This window comes from Nothoprocta perdicaria, unplaced genomic scaffold (genome assembly GCF_003342845.1).
Source record: "Nothoprocta perdicaria isolate Ctin4 unplaced genomic scaffold, notPer1 scaffold_47, whole genome shotgun sequence".
NCBI lineage: Eukaryota > Metazoa > Chordata > Aves > Tinamiformes > Tinamidae > Nothoprocta > Nothoprocta perdicaria.
In genome coordinates this window covers 2,674,339-2,691,071 of record NW_020455721.1, presented here as the reverse complement: position 1 = coordinate 2,691,071, position 16,733 = coordinate 2,674,339, and the positions used below count along the sequence as shown (strand labels likewise).

The 16,733-nt window shown below is 39.2% G+C and overlaps 1 protein-coding gene across 1 annotated transcript; it reads left to right on the top strand.

Annotated features, from left to right (window-relative positions):
* The first annotated feature begins 514 nt into the window (after positions 1–514).
* DEK (DEK proto-oncogene) lies at positions 515–15,334 on the top strand. Its single transcript, XM_026047038.1, has 11 exons — positions 515–615; positions 2,177–2,326; positions 3,790–3,891; positions 4,333–4,442; positions 7,858–7,952; positions 9,012–9,132; positions 10,255–10,437; positions 11,005–11,137; positions 11,450–11,598; positions 12,882–12,950; positions 13,897–15,334. The coding sequence occupies exons 2-11, from the start codon at positions 2,188–2,190 to the stop codon at positions 13,906–13,908; spliced, it is 1,113 nt and encodes a 370-aa protein (XP_025902823.1). The 5' UTR covers positions 515–615; positions 2,177–2,187; the 3' UTR covers positions 13,909–15,334.
* Positions 15,335–16,733: the final 1,399 nt, after the last annotated feature.

Here is a 16,733-nt window from a genome sequence, read left to right as displayed (position 1 = left end):
CTGCCTCCTTATGGAACACTCACTTTTCCGAGAGTGTGTATTGCTGTAAATGATTTGCATTTTCCGCTTTAAGGCCGTTGCCGTCTGTGATTTCACCAGCAAATTGAAAAAAAGATTAAATAAAATAAAAATAATCTCGCGCCTCCCTCTGCCCCGCCTCCTCCCCCTCCCCGCCCCCCCGCACGCGCAGCCAACGGTCCCGCGGTGGGGGGGGCGCGCGCGCGCGCGCTCTGACGTCACCCCCGGAGGCCGCGGCAGGTCGCGCACGCACCGCCCGCTCCCGGCCCCCTGCGCGCGCACGCGCACCGCGCCGCCCCCCCCTCGCCGCCCGCCGCCCGGCGCTGATTGGCCGCCGCCTTCCCGCTTCCTTCTGCCCTCTCGCGAACCCGCCATTTTGAAAACCTTGTTGACGGCGGGAGCAGCGGCGGCGGGAGCGCGCGCGCCCCGGGGCGGCGGGGTGTCCGGCCGGCCGCGCCTCCGTCCCTCTGCCCGGGCGGCTGCCCCGCCCCCTCTGCCCTCCCTCCCCTCTCCGGTAACTGCCGCCTCCGGCTGCCGCTAGCGCCGTGGCCGCGCCTGAGGAAGGAGCCAGGAGTTGGGACTGGAGCTGGAGCTGAGGTGGGTCCCGCCGCCATGGCCGTTTCGGGCTTCTTCTCTTCCCTTTCCTTCCCGGCGCGGTTTCCTGGGGGCGGGAGAGCGGCCGCCGCCGCTAGCTGGGGCGGCAGCCCTTCCGAGAGCCGTTCCGGCCTTCCTCTGGAGGGTGCGGGCAAGCCCCTTCTTCCCGGGGCGCCTTCTCCTCTCCAAAGCGGATCCCTCCGCGTTCTTTCCCTCAGCAAGTCGGCGCTCGCGGACCTGGCTGCAGGAAAGGCGACACTCTCCCGCCCTCCTCCTCCTCCTCCCCGCGCCGTCGCTGTCAGGGGAGGCGGTGGCGGCAGTTTGTTGTGCTCTGCCCGCCCGGTCACGCGCGCCGGGAAGTGACATTCCCGGAGCGGCGCCCTGGAGAAGTTGCGCTGCTCTTCCTGGGCCAAACTACCGCCAGCGAGAGAGTTTCCATCTGTTTTCCTCCCAAGCGACTTCACAAACTTCCTTCTCCCCTACTCTTTCTTGGTAATGCAGTTTTCCTGTCCCCCCTCCGTTTTTCTTTTTTTTTTTTTTTCCTTCTTTCTTTTCCTTTCTTCGGTGTGTTGCTGTTCTCTGACACTTGCTTGTCCCAGATGTGCGCAGTTGATCTGATTCCCGGTTTATTGAGCCTGAGCTCCTGTGTGTCTTTGCCCTGACACTGGAGCAAGGTGGTTAAGCATGTGATCCTACCCCTGCCAGCTGACACAGCCCATACTGGATTTTGTTCCAGATGTGTAAGTGGGGAAAGGTTTTGAAAGCTGAAGTCATTGTAATATAAATAGATATGCCTGTTTTCTGGAGTTAGCTAGGCATTTCGTGCTTTCTTAGGGAAAGCAGGGAGATGGCCCTCACCAAAATGAGAGTTTTACTTTTAAAGGTAACATTTAAGCTAATCTAAACATTAAAAAACTTCTCTTAAATATGTTAAGTATAAAGTGTGGATTTATTTTTTGTGTGTATGTTATTGTTTGTTGTTTTTTCTGGACTTGAAAATATCTTTTGGTTTTAATCTGTGCTTAGGCTGTATGTATTGCATCTATTTTTATTCTGAAAGCAATGTTAATTCTTCCATGAAATGCTTATTTTATATATATATATGTATATAGTTAATGTTCCATTTCCTCTGTAAACTTGTAGCTTGTTAAACTCTTTTGGAAACTTGTGTGTAAAGTTATTTAACCGTGATCAGAAGTAACTGCTTGGTTTGTAATACGGTGCACTAAGATTGTGCTCTTTTAATGCATTACAGTTCTTAATGGATACAGTATCAGTTATTTTTAGGGTTGGGGTGTTCTTTGGTTTGGGGTGGGGTGTTTCTGAATACTTCACCAAGCAAACTTTAGAGCTGTTGCGTGAGGAAAGAACTGATAACTTCTTAAACTCTTCTCTAGCAGGTTAGCTGCAGAATGTGCCTTAAGAATGTTAGCAATCACAACAAGAGGACTATGATGTTAGAGGGTTTTGTTTGTTTCTTTCTTTGTGTTTGTAGAAAGGAAAATTCCTGTATTTCTCATGTATAGTATTATGTTTTTGATAGTTTCCTGACTACTTTTTGCAGAACCAGACACTATGTCTTCTGTTGCTTCGTCAAAAGAAGATACAATGTCACCTGAAAAAGCAGATGAGAAAGAACCTGAAACTGAAAACAAAGCTGAGGAAAGTGATGAGGATGAAGAGGAGGAGGAAGAGGAGGAGGAGGAAGAAAAGGGTACATCTGTTTCTCCCAGAACAATTTTTTTTTTTAAATACAGACTTACTGAGTGCCATCACAATTATGGTTTAGGAGAGTCCACAGAACAACTATCTCATGGATCATAAATCACTTCCCAGCAGGCTCTAACAGAACAGACTTAGCAATAGAAACTGTGATGCTGATGATCTTTTGGAAAGCCTGAAGGAGTTGCCAGCATTCTGAGTTCCTGCACTGGGCTATTTTTTTGTTGGATAAACACTTAAATAAGTCTAAGACACAGAGTCTTAGGATCCTATATCAAATTGGCCATATAAAAATACATATCCAAAAATCTTTTTTTTTTTATTTTCTCTGTAATTGAAATGATCTGTGTTTGCAGAAGAGGAAATATTATGGATAATATAGCATGTGGACTTGCTCTAGCTACAATAAGTTACTGGGTATCCAAACTTAGTTACACTGGAATATTTTTCTATGATTAAGTTTGTCCATAAAAATCATGATGTATCTTTGCATGAAACAGAGTTGTTAATCCTGACACCATAGAAGGAGCAAGCAAGGAAGACTTTATGCTGGAGCATGTAATTTAAGAAGATAGTTAAGGAATACAAGATTTAATAAGAAATCTCTATGCAAAAATGTTTCTTTCCATGGTGAAGTTTCTATTTTGCAAGGAGGATATCTGTATAAATAGAGCTACAGCATGTCAGAGTGAAAACTGAGTCACCAATGGCCTTGGTTTCCTAAGGGAGCTGCATTTGGTCCTCAGGAAAAATAGTAGAAAACAACAGTGTAGTTTGGGAGACCTTAGAGGAACTAGAATTAGGTTTTGGCCAACAGATCACACTATAATTGTAGTTCAGCTGTTTGCATATGTGCAGACGTGTTTTTCTGTTTTCAACAGATACATGTCCACTTCTAAGTATGTTCATGCTCAGGCCAGAATAGCCCAGCCATTTAGCACTAAAGATAGTGTGAAGTGTAATTTGAGGTCAAGTATTTCACTGTGAAATGTTTAGCTTTGAAAAGCCTTGAAGCTCTCCTTTTGGTACCTCGTATCACTATGGTACAGTGATGTGCCGCGTATAAAAAAAGCAATTAAAAGTATCTAGCACCAAGCAATACCACAATTATTGGGAATAATATTTTCTGGTATTTGTGATGTTAATCTTGTTGCTCTGTGAAGTGCTGCACTGCACAGCTCTGTGTGGTTTAGGGCGGTCCCACTGTGTTGGGCTTCTGAAAAGGCTTAGCATGGCAGTCTGCATCATGGGATGGAGCTCCCTTTGGGAAAGGCCCAACCTTCTGTTGTCAAAGGTTAGATTCCAGTACACACCTGCTTGAGTCTCTTTAATCTTTTAGCCAAAGGTTTAAAAGTGTCCATTGTACTTCACTATATGATTTTTTTTTGTCTTGTCATTGCAAAGCTTGATTCATCTCATGAAAAAAATGATGTTTAAGGAATCTGTCTTTTGCAGAAAAGAGTCTCATTGTCGAAGGAAAAAGAGAGAAAAAGAAGGTAGACCGGTTGACTATGCAAGTGTCTTCCTTACAAAAGGAACCTTTTACAATTACACCAGGTAATAATGAAACCTGATAAGTGGTCAGTTCGTTAACTCTTTTGTAGGTGAGACAGAACTTAAAGGAGTAATAGGACAGATTAAAATACAAAGCTATTAGAACTACAACAATACCCCTTTGAACATAAAAATTAAAGATGATTAAGCTTGCCTGGAGTAGGAACTTCAGTGTCTAGACATAACTAAAGACAGGGGAGCAGGGGAAGCTAGAACTGAAAAAAAATGCCAAGTCAGTGTATACCTGCTTAGATAGTTTCAGGTAGGATTTTATCAAGATGCCTATTGTTAGGAAAAGAGCTGCTTAATATTTGATATATTATAATGTCTGATGCTATGCTGAAACATTTTATTTGCTTTTTTTAAAGAACAACAGCTACTTAAATTGTTAAGATGTAGGTAGACATGAATGTGATGAATAACAACTGATCTTAACCCTTTCAGGAAAAGGACAAAAACTCTGTGAAATTGAAAGGATACAGTTCTTCTTGAGTAAAAAGAAGACAGATGAACTTAGGAATCTACACAAACTCCTCTACAACAGACCAGGCACCGTAAGAAGCTAAAATCAATTCTGAATTTCTATTAGATCTATTAGTAAAAATGTTTCCAGTATAGTTTTGTTTGTTTATTTTAACAACTGCATGCGTAGATCTATTTCTTAAATAATTTATGGCAAACTATGTACGAAAGAAATTAATATTACAGGAACAGTCAGTTAAGCTCATATTTATTCTATCCCCTGTAAACTGGTTCTTTCCTAAAAATCTACATGGAACAGAGTACTGCATTATAAGCCTGATCAAGACTGGTTTATCTTATGAGCGCCAGTTTTTGCTGACATGCAAATTGTAGTTAAAATACTTGAAATACAGTTATTTTTGTTCAACATAAAAGAAACTGAAGAATATAGAAGTTGTTGTTTAATACCTGCACTAGTGGGTTTTACTACGTGACTATTTACCAAGTCTGTTCCCCCTTCCCTTTGCAGGGAGCAATAGAACTAAAGAAATAGAGAAACTAAAGTAAATTAAAGTTTATCATTTCAGTACACTTTCTATACTTGCAGGATTTCATTTTGAATCTCTCTTTTTCTGAAATTTAAAATCAGGTGGCATAGAAATTGAGGATTGGATAGTATTAGTACAGATGCATGTTATAATGTCTCAGACCACTGTCAAAAATACAATCATTGTTTAAATGGCAAAGCAAAGATCTACTGTCTCAAGTTATCAGAGAAAAGGGAGAACTGGATATACTAATCGAAACTTTTTGCGTGTGTGAAATATGATGCTGATCAAGTGTGCAAATAAACCAGACTAGAGGCTTTCTAACAAAATGCATGCAGAGGTTTGCAAACTTCTGGATAGTTCTACAGTGGATTTTCTTTTCTAAGAAAGGTGGAATGACAGACCCATTTCACTTTCTAGTTAAACTAACTTTATAGTGGAAAAGATCAAACTGAATCCATTTGCCCTTTGAGACCAGTAACACTTTTGCTTGAAATGCTTCAGTGGGGGATATTTTCAGTATCAATTTTAAGGTAAGATGCTGAATGTGTGATTTTTTTCAGTGGTTTGGTGGTTTCTACCATGATTGGTTTTCTGGATTTTTTTTGTTTTGTTTTGTTGGGTTTTTGTAGTTTGTTTGTTTGTTTTCCTTTGTACCTTCTTCATTTGGACACCTCAGTGTTCCCCCATCTGTCCTTAGAAGTCCCTGAGACATAAATGATTTAAGAGACTGTTCATGAACTGAGCAGCATATTGCTCAGAAACTAGTATCTTGATTATTAATGTAGTTAAATGTAGTTACTGATAACTAAATGAATTGCTGATGACTGGGAACCAAATCAACTAGACAAACTGCTAGTCGACAACTTACAATTATTTAATTTTGCACATAAATATGAAATACTATTTGTAACTTTAAAATCTTATTAACTATATGTAATTTTGATTGACATGCGACTTGTCACCCTTCGCTCCTGCAGAGTTAGTATTTAGGTGCAACTCCACGCACTATTGCTTTATTCTCCCACTCTTTGTCTTTTGGACATAGACTTGTAAGAAAGTCTAGTCACTTGTTCAGGAGGATTGTTTTCATGTCTTAGTGGGTTTGAGTCCTTAGGTCTACTTCACTGTTTTCCAGAGGTGTCCATGCATCTGCTCTTCAAAATGTGTTTCTGGTGTCATTACCCAGACAATCGCTACCTCATGGGATGTTATTGAGATGGTTACTGAGGTGCAGGTGGCCTTGCAAGGTTCCATTTCCCCAGAGCTGCCGCCAGCTCCCCTTCAGTTATCTGATTCATATGGGTTACATACTGCTCACCACGCCTCTTAAGACAAATCAGTCTACTTGAGTCTTATACATAGTGCCAGTGAAGTACAAGTACTTGGTTCTCATATACACGGACAATCTACATCTCAGAGCAACACTTTCACGTTTTTTTGGGGACTCACATGGCTTCCACCTTTCTTAGATTTTTCATTACAAACCATTGCCCTTGGTACATTCTTTGAACAATCTGCTTGTTTTTCTGTAGAGGCCTGATATACCCGTAGGAGCTCTTGTTCACATATTGAGTAGCACCACCTCTTTAAGTGACTGAGATAGAACTCTCTCACTTAAAGGTATTTCTTTTTCCAGCTATGTATCTTCAGGTTTTCTTATTATAGAAAGTTTCTTTCTTCAATATATGTACATGTTCTGTCTCTAAACTCATTTTACAGTAGCACCTGTGTTCTAACCTAAAATATGATATGCTCCATCACTGGTTGACCAAAGTCAATATTCCACAGACCATCTTTTAATCTGAATGTTATTTTTCTCTGCTTTTAGTAATATTCAGATGCTTATAGTACTATTCAGAAAAAGTAGTATTCAAAAAAAAAATGCTATGTTGACTTTGGATATGTTGAGTTTTAACTCAAAAGTTTTTAATTTAGTTTTTGGTTAGAGGTGTATTTTTTACAAGTAGTATATTTATTTGTTTAGAAGGTATTCTGTTTGGAAGTATATAACTGATTTCATTTTGAATTATATTTAATGAGAATTGCAAGTAATTCAGAGTGCTGTGTAGTGCAGTGGTGGTCTGATGTGATGCCCATTCTGTATGTGCTTTGGAACGTGATTAACCCTTTTAGTAAAATGTACCAGTGTCATCCGTAAATTTTCTTTAGTTGCTGAACAAAAATAGTTAGTTATCCTGGGAAAAGGAGCGTAACTTTGGTAAAAATTGTAATGAAGAAACACCAGAAGCAAAATCTGTGAAACTATTGAAAGTAATTTTAATGTTATCAGAAATAATTTGAATAAATATCTGAGGAAATATAAATATGTTTACTTTTTTAGTAAGAGGAGGTATTTTGGGGGATCTTGATTCAAGTAGTTTTCCCATTAGCAAGGACTGTGACAATGAAAGTTCAATGCTGTTGTGACAACAATTATATAATGTTAGAACTTGTCAGTTGGGTTGTGTGTAAATGCAAAAATTGGTCTTACACACATTAAAAAAGGTCCAAAGATGTCCCTGTGCAAGACTTCAAAAGGTAAACAAAGTAAATCTGCTCCAGCAGAGTAAATATATTCTGTTCTGTAGCAAAACATTTTATATAAAAAGTATGCAGCAGTCTTCATGTGATTACAGTAAATCCATATCTTAAATAATTATGTGGTTATATTCTAACCAAACTCTGAGGGGCAGGTGGATTTACCTGGTAAGTTATTTTAAGAAATTAAGTTTCTATGATTTTTATTATTTTAGTTGCTATGGCCCAATCATCATGAGATAAATAGAAGCATTACCCATATAATGGAATTTTGAAAATGATGTAACTTTTGGCTACCAAAGTTGGAGTTAGGTTAGATTTTCCTGTATTAAAACATAAGTTGAACAAACGTAATTTGAGTTGCCTGAAATCTTTTAAACTACTTGCAATGGAAAATAACTTGTGTGCTCTCTTCCAGGTTGCTTCCCTAAAGAAGAATGTGGGTCAGTTCAGCGGATTTCCATTTGAAAAAGGAAGTGACCAATACAAAAAGAAGGAAGAAATGTTAAAAAAGTAATAGTCTCTATTAGTACTTAATATATTTTGATTTGTGTTGTATACAAAATTTCTTCAGACAGATCTAAACTTCCGGCTAAATGAGTCTTTCCTAGGTCTTTATGATCTATTCCAGAGCTCAGATTAATCACGTAGTAAATTTCAAATCATCTTAAAAATCAATTTAAAGATGGTTAACAATTTCTTCACAAGTCCTGCAGATTTTATGTGTTGGCCTCTACTGCCCTTCAGTCTGTTCTTATTATATGAGGATTAGGAGACTCTTCTGTTACGTGAGAGACAATGTTACCTCCTTAGGCAAACTTAATACTGTGAATGCATCACTGTAAATTCTTGGTGCATCAGCTTCACCTTCTGTGCTTTTAAAAACATCCTCTTTCAAGATTTTTTTTGTATTTTAAATATATGATCTTAGCTCTGGAATTGCATTCAAGTAAATATATTCAACTACAGGAACTAGTGAAACATATATTTATCTCTGCATTTTTCACTAAATAAGCAGCTAAGTTTCCAAAATGTGGAAGTTTTTCTGAAGATCAAAATGTAACAGTTTGCAGTGTCACTCTTTTTGATCAAGTTGCTGAGTCTTGTCAGCTAGTGTTACCGTAAGCTTTACTGCTGTTTATAGTTACATATGAAACACTGCTGCTTGGATGATTAATATTTTTTGACTATGTGGTTGAATTGTGATTTAAAATCTAATTGGTATGGAGGGCTGGATACTTGAGTTTCTCTATTAACCCTGTATTTTTAGCTGACTTGCTTGACAGGAGAAGCAGCCAGAGAAAATAGAGATCTCCCTCACCTTGCAGTCCCTCCTTGTAAGTTTAAGTCTTGTATGCACTGGATGTGTTTTCCAATATTGATGCTTTCCAGTGTGATAACTGAAAAGAGGTGAGAGACTCTGGTGAAAGTTCTTAAAGGACTTTTGCGTAGTGTGGTAATGTTTCTGTGCTATAACTGGAAATGCATTGAAGTGTGTCTATGTGCAGAACTACTGCATCGGCAGCAGTAGTAACGAGTAGTAACGAGTCTTTTTCTTCTGTTTTCCACCAGATTTAGGAATGCAATGTTGAAAAGCATCTGTGAAGTTCTTGATTTGGAGAGATCAGGAGTTAACAGTGAACTGGTAACCAGAATCCTAAACTTTTTAATGCACCCAAAGTCTTCAGGCAAGGTGAGATGCAAATGGTGTGCCTATTTGTATCTCTGTTCTGGTGGGAAATGCAGTTCTCTGTGTTTCTTATTACTGTTCTCTTTATCAGTGATGATATTGCTACTCTTGTAATGTAACAAATCAGCAGTGATCTCTTGAAAGAGAGTAATGGTCATCGTTAAAGATGCCTGCTGTATATGAGGATGAGGACAACTGTTACTTTACATTAAGAACGTGCATGGTATGCTGCTGGTATGCAAAAATGTAGGCAGTACGTTCAACTAATTAGAGATACACATATCTTCTGCTTTGTGGGCAAATGGAATAGACATGCTGTGTGAGCAGGAAAGAAGGCATTGCAGCAAAGAATAAATCATCAAAGTACAGCAAAAATCTTTCATGTAAATATGGGTAGGCTATAAGTTAGCAAACGTACATGATTGCATATGGTCATCACAGAATAGAATTTGTTACAAGGCTGAAGCAATTAGCCTTGTCCTTAGTGTATGCTCGCAGAGTGGATCCAGATGCACGGATTACATAACTCTGTTAATAATCTTCTGGGACCATCAACTTTGTAGTCTCAAAACAATACTTAAATAGTCAAACTGCTGTTCAGCAGCTTAAATATATTTGCAGGGAATTTTGCTAAGTAATAGAAACAAAAGGTCTGCCTGCTGTGTCCAAGACACTGGTAATGTGCAATAATAAAATGCAGGTTTGCATAATCCATAGCAGAATTCCTGCCTGTAAATCTTTTGAAGCCTTGTCAGCCCTTTTGTTGGCAAGATGGAAAACTTGCTTTCATGGGTTGAGGAGACAGAGAGCTGTAGCTCTTTCTGGATGGTTCTTCCTTGCCTTCTTACCCTAATCCCCCAACTTCGGAAGATCTGGTAGGTTACAGGGCTAGAGGGGCGCTTAACTTAGAATTGAACCTAAATTTCATTTTAGTCTCTTCCCTGTTTGTCCTAAGACTTTCTGCCTACTAGAAGATCCTGTGGCCTAAATATAGTAGATAAAATATTATGATTTTTGTCACAAAGATCTGGAGACTTTGATCTTTATTATTTCACAGGCTTTGACTTATGCTTTTTAAATTCTCTTCTGTATTGATGCTTGAAAACCCACAATCTTGTTCTTCAGCCATTGCCAAAGTCCAAAAAAACCCCAAGCAAAGGTGGCAAAAAAGAACGTAGTAGCACTGGAACAACAAGAAAGGCAAAACGCACCAAATGTCCCGAGATCTTGTCAGATGAATCTAGCAGTGAGGAAGATGAGAAGAAGGAAAAGGATGACTCTTCTGAAGAAAAAGAGAGCGAAGAGGAGGTAAGCAGTTTTGTCCTTTCATTTTCAATACTCAGGTAAAACCTTGTTTTGTAATTAGCAAGCATATAATAGTTATTGGTAGCTTTTGAAATGCACAAAGTTGGGAGACAAGTACTATATTCAACAGAAAGTTGAAAAGAGAGGACCTCTTCAATTTCTTAGGCTCTCAAAAGTAATCCACTGCATTTTTATCATTTTGTGATAGTTTTATTTATATAATCTTCTTAGATTTTTTTTTAATAGTTTGAATAGATCCTTAAGACTTAACTTTGAATTCAGTAGAGGTTCCTGAGATACCTACCCATGTTGTTTTGAGATCTTGATTCCACATTTCTTCTGGAGTTTGTCATAAACATGTTATGTTTGGTTTTGGATTTGAAGACACAGAAACTTAACAGTAAGCAGCCATACCAAGATCCCTTCAAAACTCCTAGGTTTTCTCCCCGTAGTGTATTTTCTGTTCTTCTGCATTCTCTTTGAAACCCTTTTCGGGCTTCTTTAGTAAGATTAAAAAATGGATTGCTCAAGTTGGAAACAGCACCGTAATCTTCCTTTTTTTCTTTACAGCCTCCTAGGAAAGCATCTAAAAGAGAAAGATCTAAAAAGACGCCTTCTAAAACCAAGAAACCTGTGAAGGGTGCTAATGTCAAGAAAGCAGATAGCAGCACTACTAAAAAGAGTCAGAACAGTTCTAGGAAAGGTAAGTGCTTATCTTGGATGCTTACTAGAAAGCAGGGTTTTGCACTCAGTTGTGAATTAACTGTAAAGACACAAATTGCTCAATTCCTAGTTTGATACTTGATGTTTCTTTTCTTCTAACAATGAAAAAATAACACAATGTTTACACAAAATCAAAAAGAAACAGTGTCCACTCTCTGTATGCGTGCACATGAGTGTTTTTTAAATATGTTGCATGTTTAAATAGGTTCTGCATGCATACAGAACCTGTTGTGGAGGAAGAAAGCCAAAAAAATTAAAACCTTTTACTACAATTCAAGTTATTCTTATTTAGAGACCGAGTCTGAGGACAGTTCAGATGATGAACCATTAATTAAAAAGCTGAAGAAACCACCTACGGATGAAGAGCTTAAGGAAACTATCAAGAAGTTGTTGGCCAATGCAAACTTGGAGGAGGTTACAATGAAACAGATTTGCAAGGAGGTAAGCAAGCACGATTTGGTAGTATCTCTTTTTTCAGGCAGTTGGTTGGTTGTGAACTGACTTTTGTCATTTTTCTTTCATAAATCAAGATTTACATTATGCACAATGCTTAGAAAATAACTAATTTTGCACCAATTTATTTGCTTGCCAATACTGATAAAGGAGGAGAGCTCTCATCTTAATGTACAGCACACTGAATCTCCTCAATACTAGAAAGGGAGTCCCCAAGGAAAAATCAGTTATGTGGAAAGTAGCAGTATTGCCTCCAAAGCAGCCCCCGTGCAATAAAGTGACAGTATTTGGGACTTGCCACCACCAAGGTGGGGGGGGGAGGGGGCTGTGGCCTGCTCACCTTGCTGTCATCTTTGCAGCCTTTTGGCAAGACCTTTCAACTCTCCTGCACTAGCAAACACTGCATAGTTCTCAGGTGAGCTAATGAGCTGAATCAGTTCAGCAACAAATCCCTTGAGTGCCAGGACAGGCCCAGAAAGGAATCAGAACCACGTGGCCCGAAAAAAGGGACTGAGTGACACTGTTACCTTGACGCTTTCTGTAACCGGTTAACTCATGTTTATTTTTGTGGCCTTTCCAGTAAGTTGTCTTGAGAAAATAAAACTGGATGTTATTGTTATGAGAAAACTGTGTCTTTATAATGCATATAAATTTTGTGTTGTGTTCACAGTCCTCCTTGGAAACATGGAAGTTGGTAAACTGAAATAATCATTTTTATGTTGGTTGTCATTGTTAACATCTGGTTTCATTTTCCCCAATTACCCAAGTAATAGTGGGAGAATAGCCCTCAGATATATTGGCTTTTATAATACTGACCTGGAGAATCACCTTTTTGCTTGCTATAAATAAGTACCAAGGCTCTGGAGCTCCTCGCTATTTGTCTAGCTCCCCCCACCAATGCAGACAGTATCCAACTCTTTAGGAAGCATCTAAAGCAGAACTAGAAAATTAATGTTTAGCTGACATCACAAGCTGGACATGCCCTTTTTTATTTATTTATCCTTTTTAATGGGAAAAAGTATAGTTCCAGTTCAGTATGAGATCAAAGAAAATGTGTGTGTGTTTAAATATGTGCGCAGTTCAAACAAGGGGGCGTTGAAATGTTTGTTGCTTCCCATCATAGTTAGCATGGGCTGTTTTACATGACTAGTAATGCTGGAAGCACCACAACCAACACTTTCTGCCATCATTTCATTTAAGCTTCTATTCATGTAATGTGCTGAATGGAAGTAATTTGTTGAGGTTGATATCTTTTTTTTTTTTTTTTTTAGGTCTATGAAACCTATCCTAGTTATGATTTATCTGACAGGAAAGGCTTCATTAAAGAAACAGTCAAAGAGGTAAAGACTTTATTTAGCAAATTTCCTGTATTTTTAGCCTGTTGAAAACTGGTATATTATTAAAGTTACTTTTTATAAGCCTGCTTTTTAGTACCTGATATAGCCTAAACTTTAGTTTTTGATAAATATGAATTCTGGCTCTGGATTTTTGTGTCATCCTTCCTAAAACAAGTGGCCTGGATTTTTTTTTTTTTTTCCTTCTTCTTTCCATAGCATGTATGTGGTTACTGAGTTTCTTTGCTAAGGGGGATTAGAAAGCTGTCATAATTGTTAATGAATTGCATATTTTTACCTCTGAAAGCTATACCTTTTTTTAATTGCAACCTTGGATGCAAGTTGCCCTGAGATGCATGCACTGAGCACATGCACATGTAGGTTATGATGCAGGGGGTGGGTGAGCTCTGCAGAGTTTGCAGCTTCTAGCAATGGGAGAAGGCCTGAAGGGCTAGAGCTGGAGGGAGGCTTTTCCCCCTCTGGCCTCCTGTCCTCGTGCTCCTGATCCCACAGTCTTCATGCTGCTCTTGTGTTTGCTGCACTGACGTGATGCCTGGCACGATGTATCCGTGACAAAGCCTGTGTTGCCCAGCCTGTGACTGGTACCTTGCAAGGAAAATTTTAAGTAGGATTATTTTTGTTTGCCCCAAAACTAGAAATGGAACTGAGAAACTGAAACTCAGGTAGAAAAGTTAGTAAGAAGCTTTTCTTTCTCACTTGTAGCATCATTGCAGATGTTGGCGCATGGCTCTCTTCTTATAGCGTGTCTGTCTGTCCTTATCAGGAAGGGAGTAAGAGCACAGCCTCACTGCTGCAGGGATGTTGTTGTTTTGCGGTAGCAGAAGTAGTAGGTGTTGTCTTGATAGTTGTTCTTAATAGTCTGGTGCTCCAGGAGAGGCCTCAAGGAATTGAACTGACAGAAGGGAGAAGACTAACACAATTCTCGTTTCAGTTGATCTCATGATCTGATTTGACCTTGGGAAATGAAGATTCCTGATTTTATGTTTCCATGGATTTGAAGATCTAATAGGCACCAGCAAAAGGAATGTTTCTTACCCTTGTGGTATTTAGTTGGAACTGATTCTGCTGATATGTCAAAGGTGTTGATGTAAATTGCTTTGTGTATCTTTTTAAAAAGAAAACATACAAAGACTGCATTTGATGCAGTTCTTAGTTGAACATACTCAAGTTTTGTGCATGGCAATAAATGTTCCCTTTTTTATAGTTTTTGTACATTTTGGATTGCTTTGTATAACCAGATTCAGCAGACCCATCACAGCTTTTTAGCGATTTACTAGCTTGCAGAAGGAGATTTTAAAGTCAAGTAGGATAAAAACTGCTTATCTGCACATATACATGCAGAGACTGGAATATTGCAGTATTGGGTATACTCATATTTTGAAAACATATCCCTTCTGAAAAGAAATGACTTGGTCACATCTTAATGTCTTTTATATTCTGATAACACTCTAGAGATGCAGAATTATTCTGAATGTAGATAACTGCCTTGCATGTGTAGGTGCTGTGGAAACTGTCAAAGCATGGTAGCTAATTGCATATAGATGTTATTTTTGTACTTTTAAAAAGCTTTCTGTTGTGTATATAAAGTTATTTCAGTTTTCTTTTGTCCAAATCGGTTTTTAATCTCGTTTTCTTAGAGGATTTATGATATGAAATGTCAGTGCTCAATAGGGAGGCTGGGAAGAAAAGTGAGATGCAGATGTTTCATGAAGCCTGTACAAAGAACTGAGGTTTTACTACTTGTTTGTCCCATCTTACCTTGTACAGAATCCGAACTGTAGTTTTTATACCTAAGCTTTTCAGTGTTGAACTTTGTACAAAAGACTACAGCTGCGTTTGTTTCAATGGCTCAATCTAGCAAAGAGAACTCCCCTAGAGGCTGTAAGAAAAAAACGCAAATTTCACTTTGAAAATTCTTTACGTTTCAGTATCTTGACTTGATAGCCAAAATTCTCGGAGTGGTTGGCCAAGTGGTACCCCTGGGAGGCTGAATAGCTGTGGAAACCCTCCAAAGGGGCCTCCACCACGGGCTTCACTGAAACGTGCAGCTGAGCTGGCTGTGCTCTGTGTAGAAGCCCTTCCGCACCACGATGCCTCAGCACAGGCACTGGTACTTGGCTCTGCAGGCTTGAACTCTGGCCTGCAGCTTTCTGGCTCAAAGGGAACACTTTGTAGAAAACTTTGTTTTTAAAACCCAGTAGGTTTCTGTTCTCCGTATGCCAGGTTGCTAATAGGGGATGTCCTGCACTTACAATTATGAACTGCTAACAGCAAATGCCAAAGTGTGGGCTGCTAATAATTCCATGAGTTTCTGACTGTAGTACTGCTAGAGAGACAAAGCCTATTTTTTTAAATTTTATTATTGTACACTTGAGAAATCAGAGTTCATAAGTGATTTAAATTCTGCAAATGTTCAGCCACGCAGACTATTAATCTTCACATACTTCTCTAATTTCTTTGAGTGTAATCATTTACAATAAGGCTGGATGTAATTAGGTTTTTTTTTTTTCCTTTTGTATTCAATAAATGTCATTCACAAAAAAATGCCAATCAGTTTTGGTGATTTATCGCTTGCTTAAATGTAGAGTAGATGGTAATTCAGAAACAAGGATGTTGCCTTTATCTCTGCTGGAGGAAGCTCTTCAAGTCTTATTCTCAGCCCTCTCTGCATGTGAGGCATTTGTGCTGAAATGCAGGTCCTCGTATCCACCTCTGGTTTTGTCGTTTCTGGGTCTATTTTTTCTTTTTTTTCCTCTAGTGCTAATGTAGTTCAGAGGGAGAGGTGGGGGGAAAATCTTTTTATAAACTGCATTTTAAAACATGAAAAGCTTCTACCTCTTCCTTAAAAGCATCGTGTTGTTTGTGTCCAGCCTTGTTGCAGTTTCAGCTGGATCTTCTACCCATAATGTGACTGCCTTAGGTTTTTATGCCAGTTTATCATTCAGTTTGATTTAAGGAGATCAGGACCTGCTTTTAAGATCAGTGATTTTTCACACAAACAGTCCTTTGTAGAAAAAAATCTAATGAGAACTGGTATTTTCCTCCTGGCCCCAGAGGAAGGGTTTTGTTGGTTGGGAGCTGCAGCTGTTAACTGGTTTGAAACACACTTTGGAAAAGGCAAGTGTTAGGTGTTTTTAAGTTGTCTGTAGCTGAGTATGCACTGAACGAACAGGTAATTGCCCTTGGGCAAGAACACCATAGACCGCAGTAGTGCCTGAATGGTATTAAGTAAGTACAGCTTTTGAGGTGACTTCAGTATTTTGAAGATTTTGGGTACGCAGTGAGGCTGTAGGGGTTTGCTCAGAGCAGGACCCTTTCAGGACCATGCCCCTAAAGCAGGTTCAGGGTAGAGGCAGTGAGTGAAAAGCATCAAGTGTCTCTCCAGTGATTATCCACCTCTTCAGTTAACACAGAGTTTTCATTTTATTTTATTTTCCTTACTCATTAGAAATTTAACTTGATACAATCTTAAAACTGCTTGGCAAACAGTTGAGCCAGAAGGGTCTGATGCTGGGTTAGGGTAATGGCCACCTAAGAGCAAAGTTGACATGTGCAGCCCAGAGGGGGTTTGAGAACAGCACTAGTAAGGAAGGGCCCTAATTGAGAGGTGACATGACAGCATGAGGCAGTATCAGATTTAACAAAGGTAGAAGCTTAGCTGCTAATTAAATGTCAATAGTAATAATAATACTCCCATGAGCATCCCATAGACACTTTCCAGTTTTATTCTGCTGCTGTAGCATAGTCACACAGAAGAGTTGAAGTGAA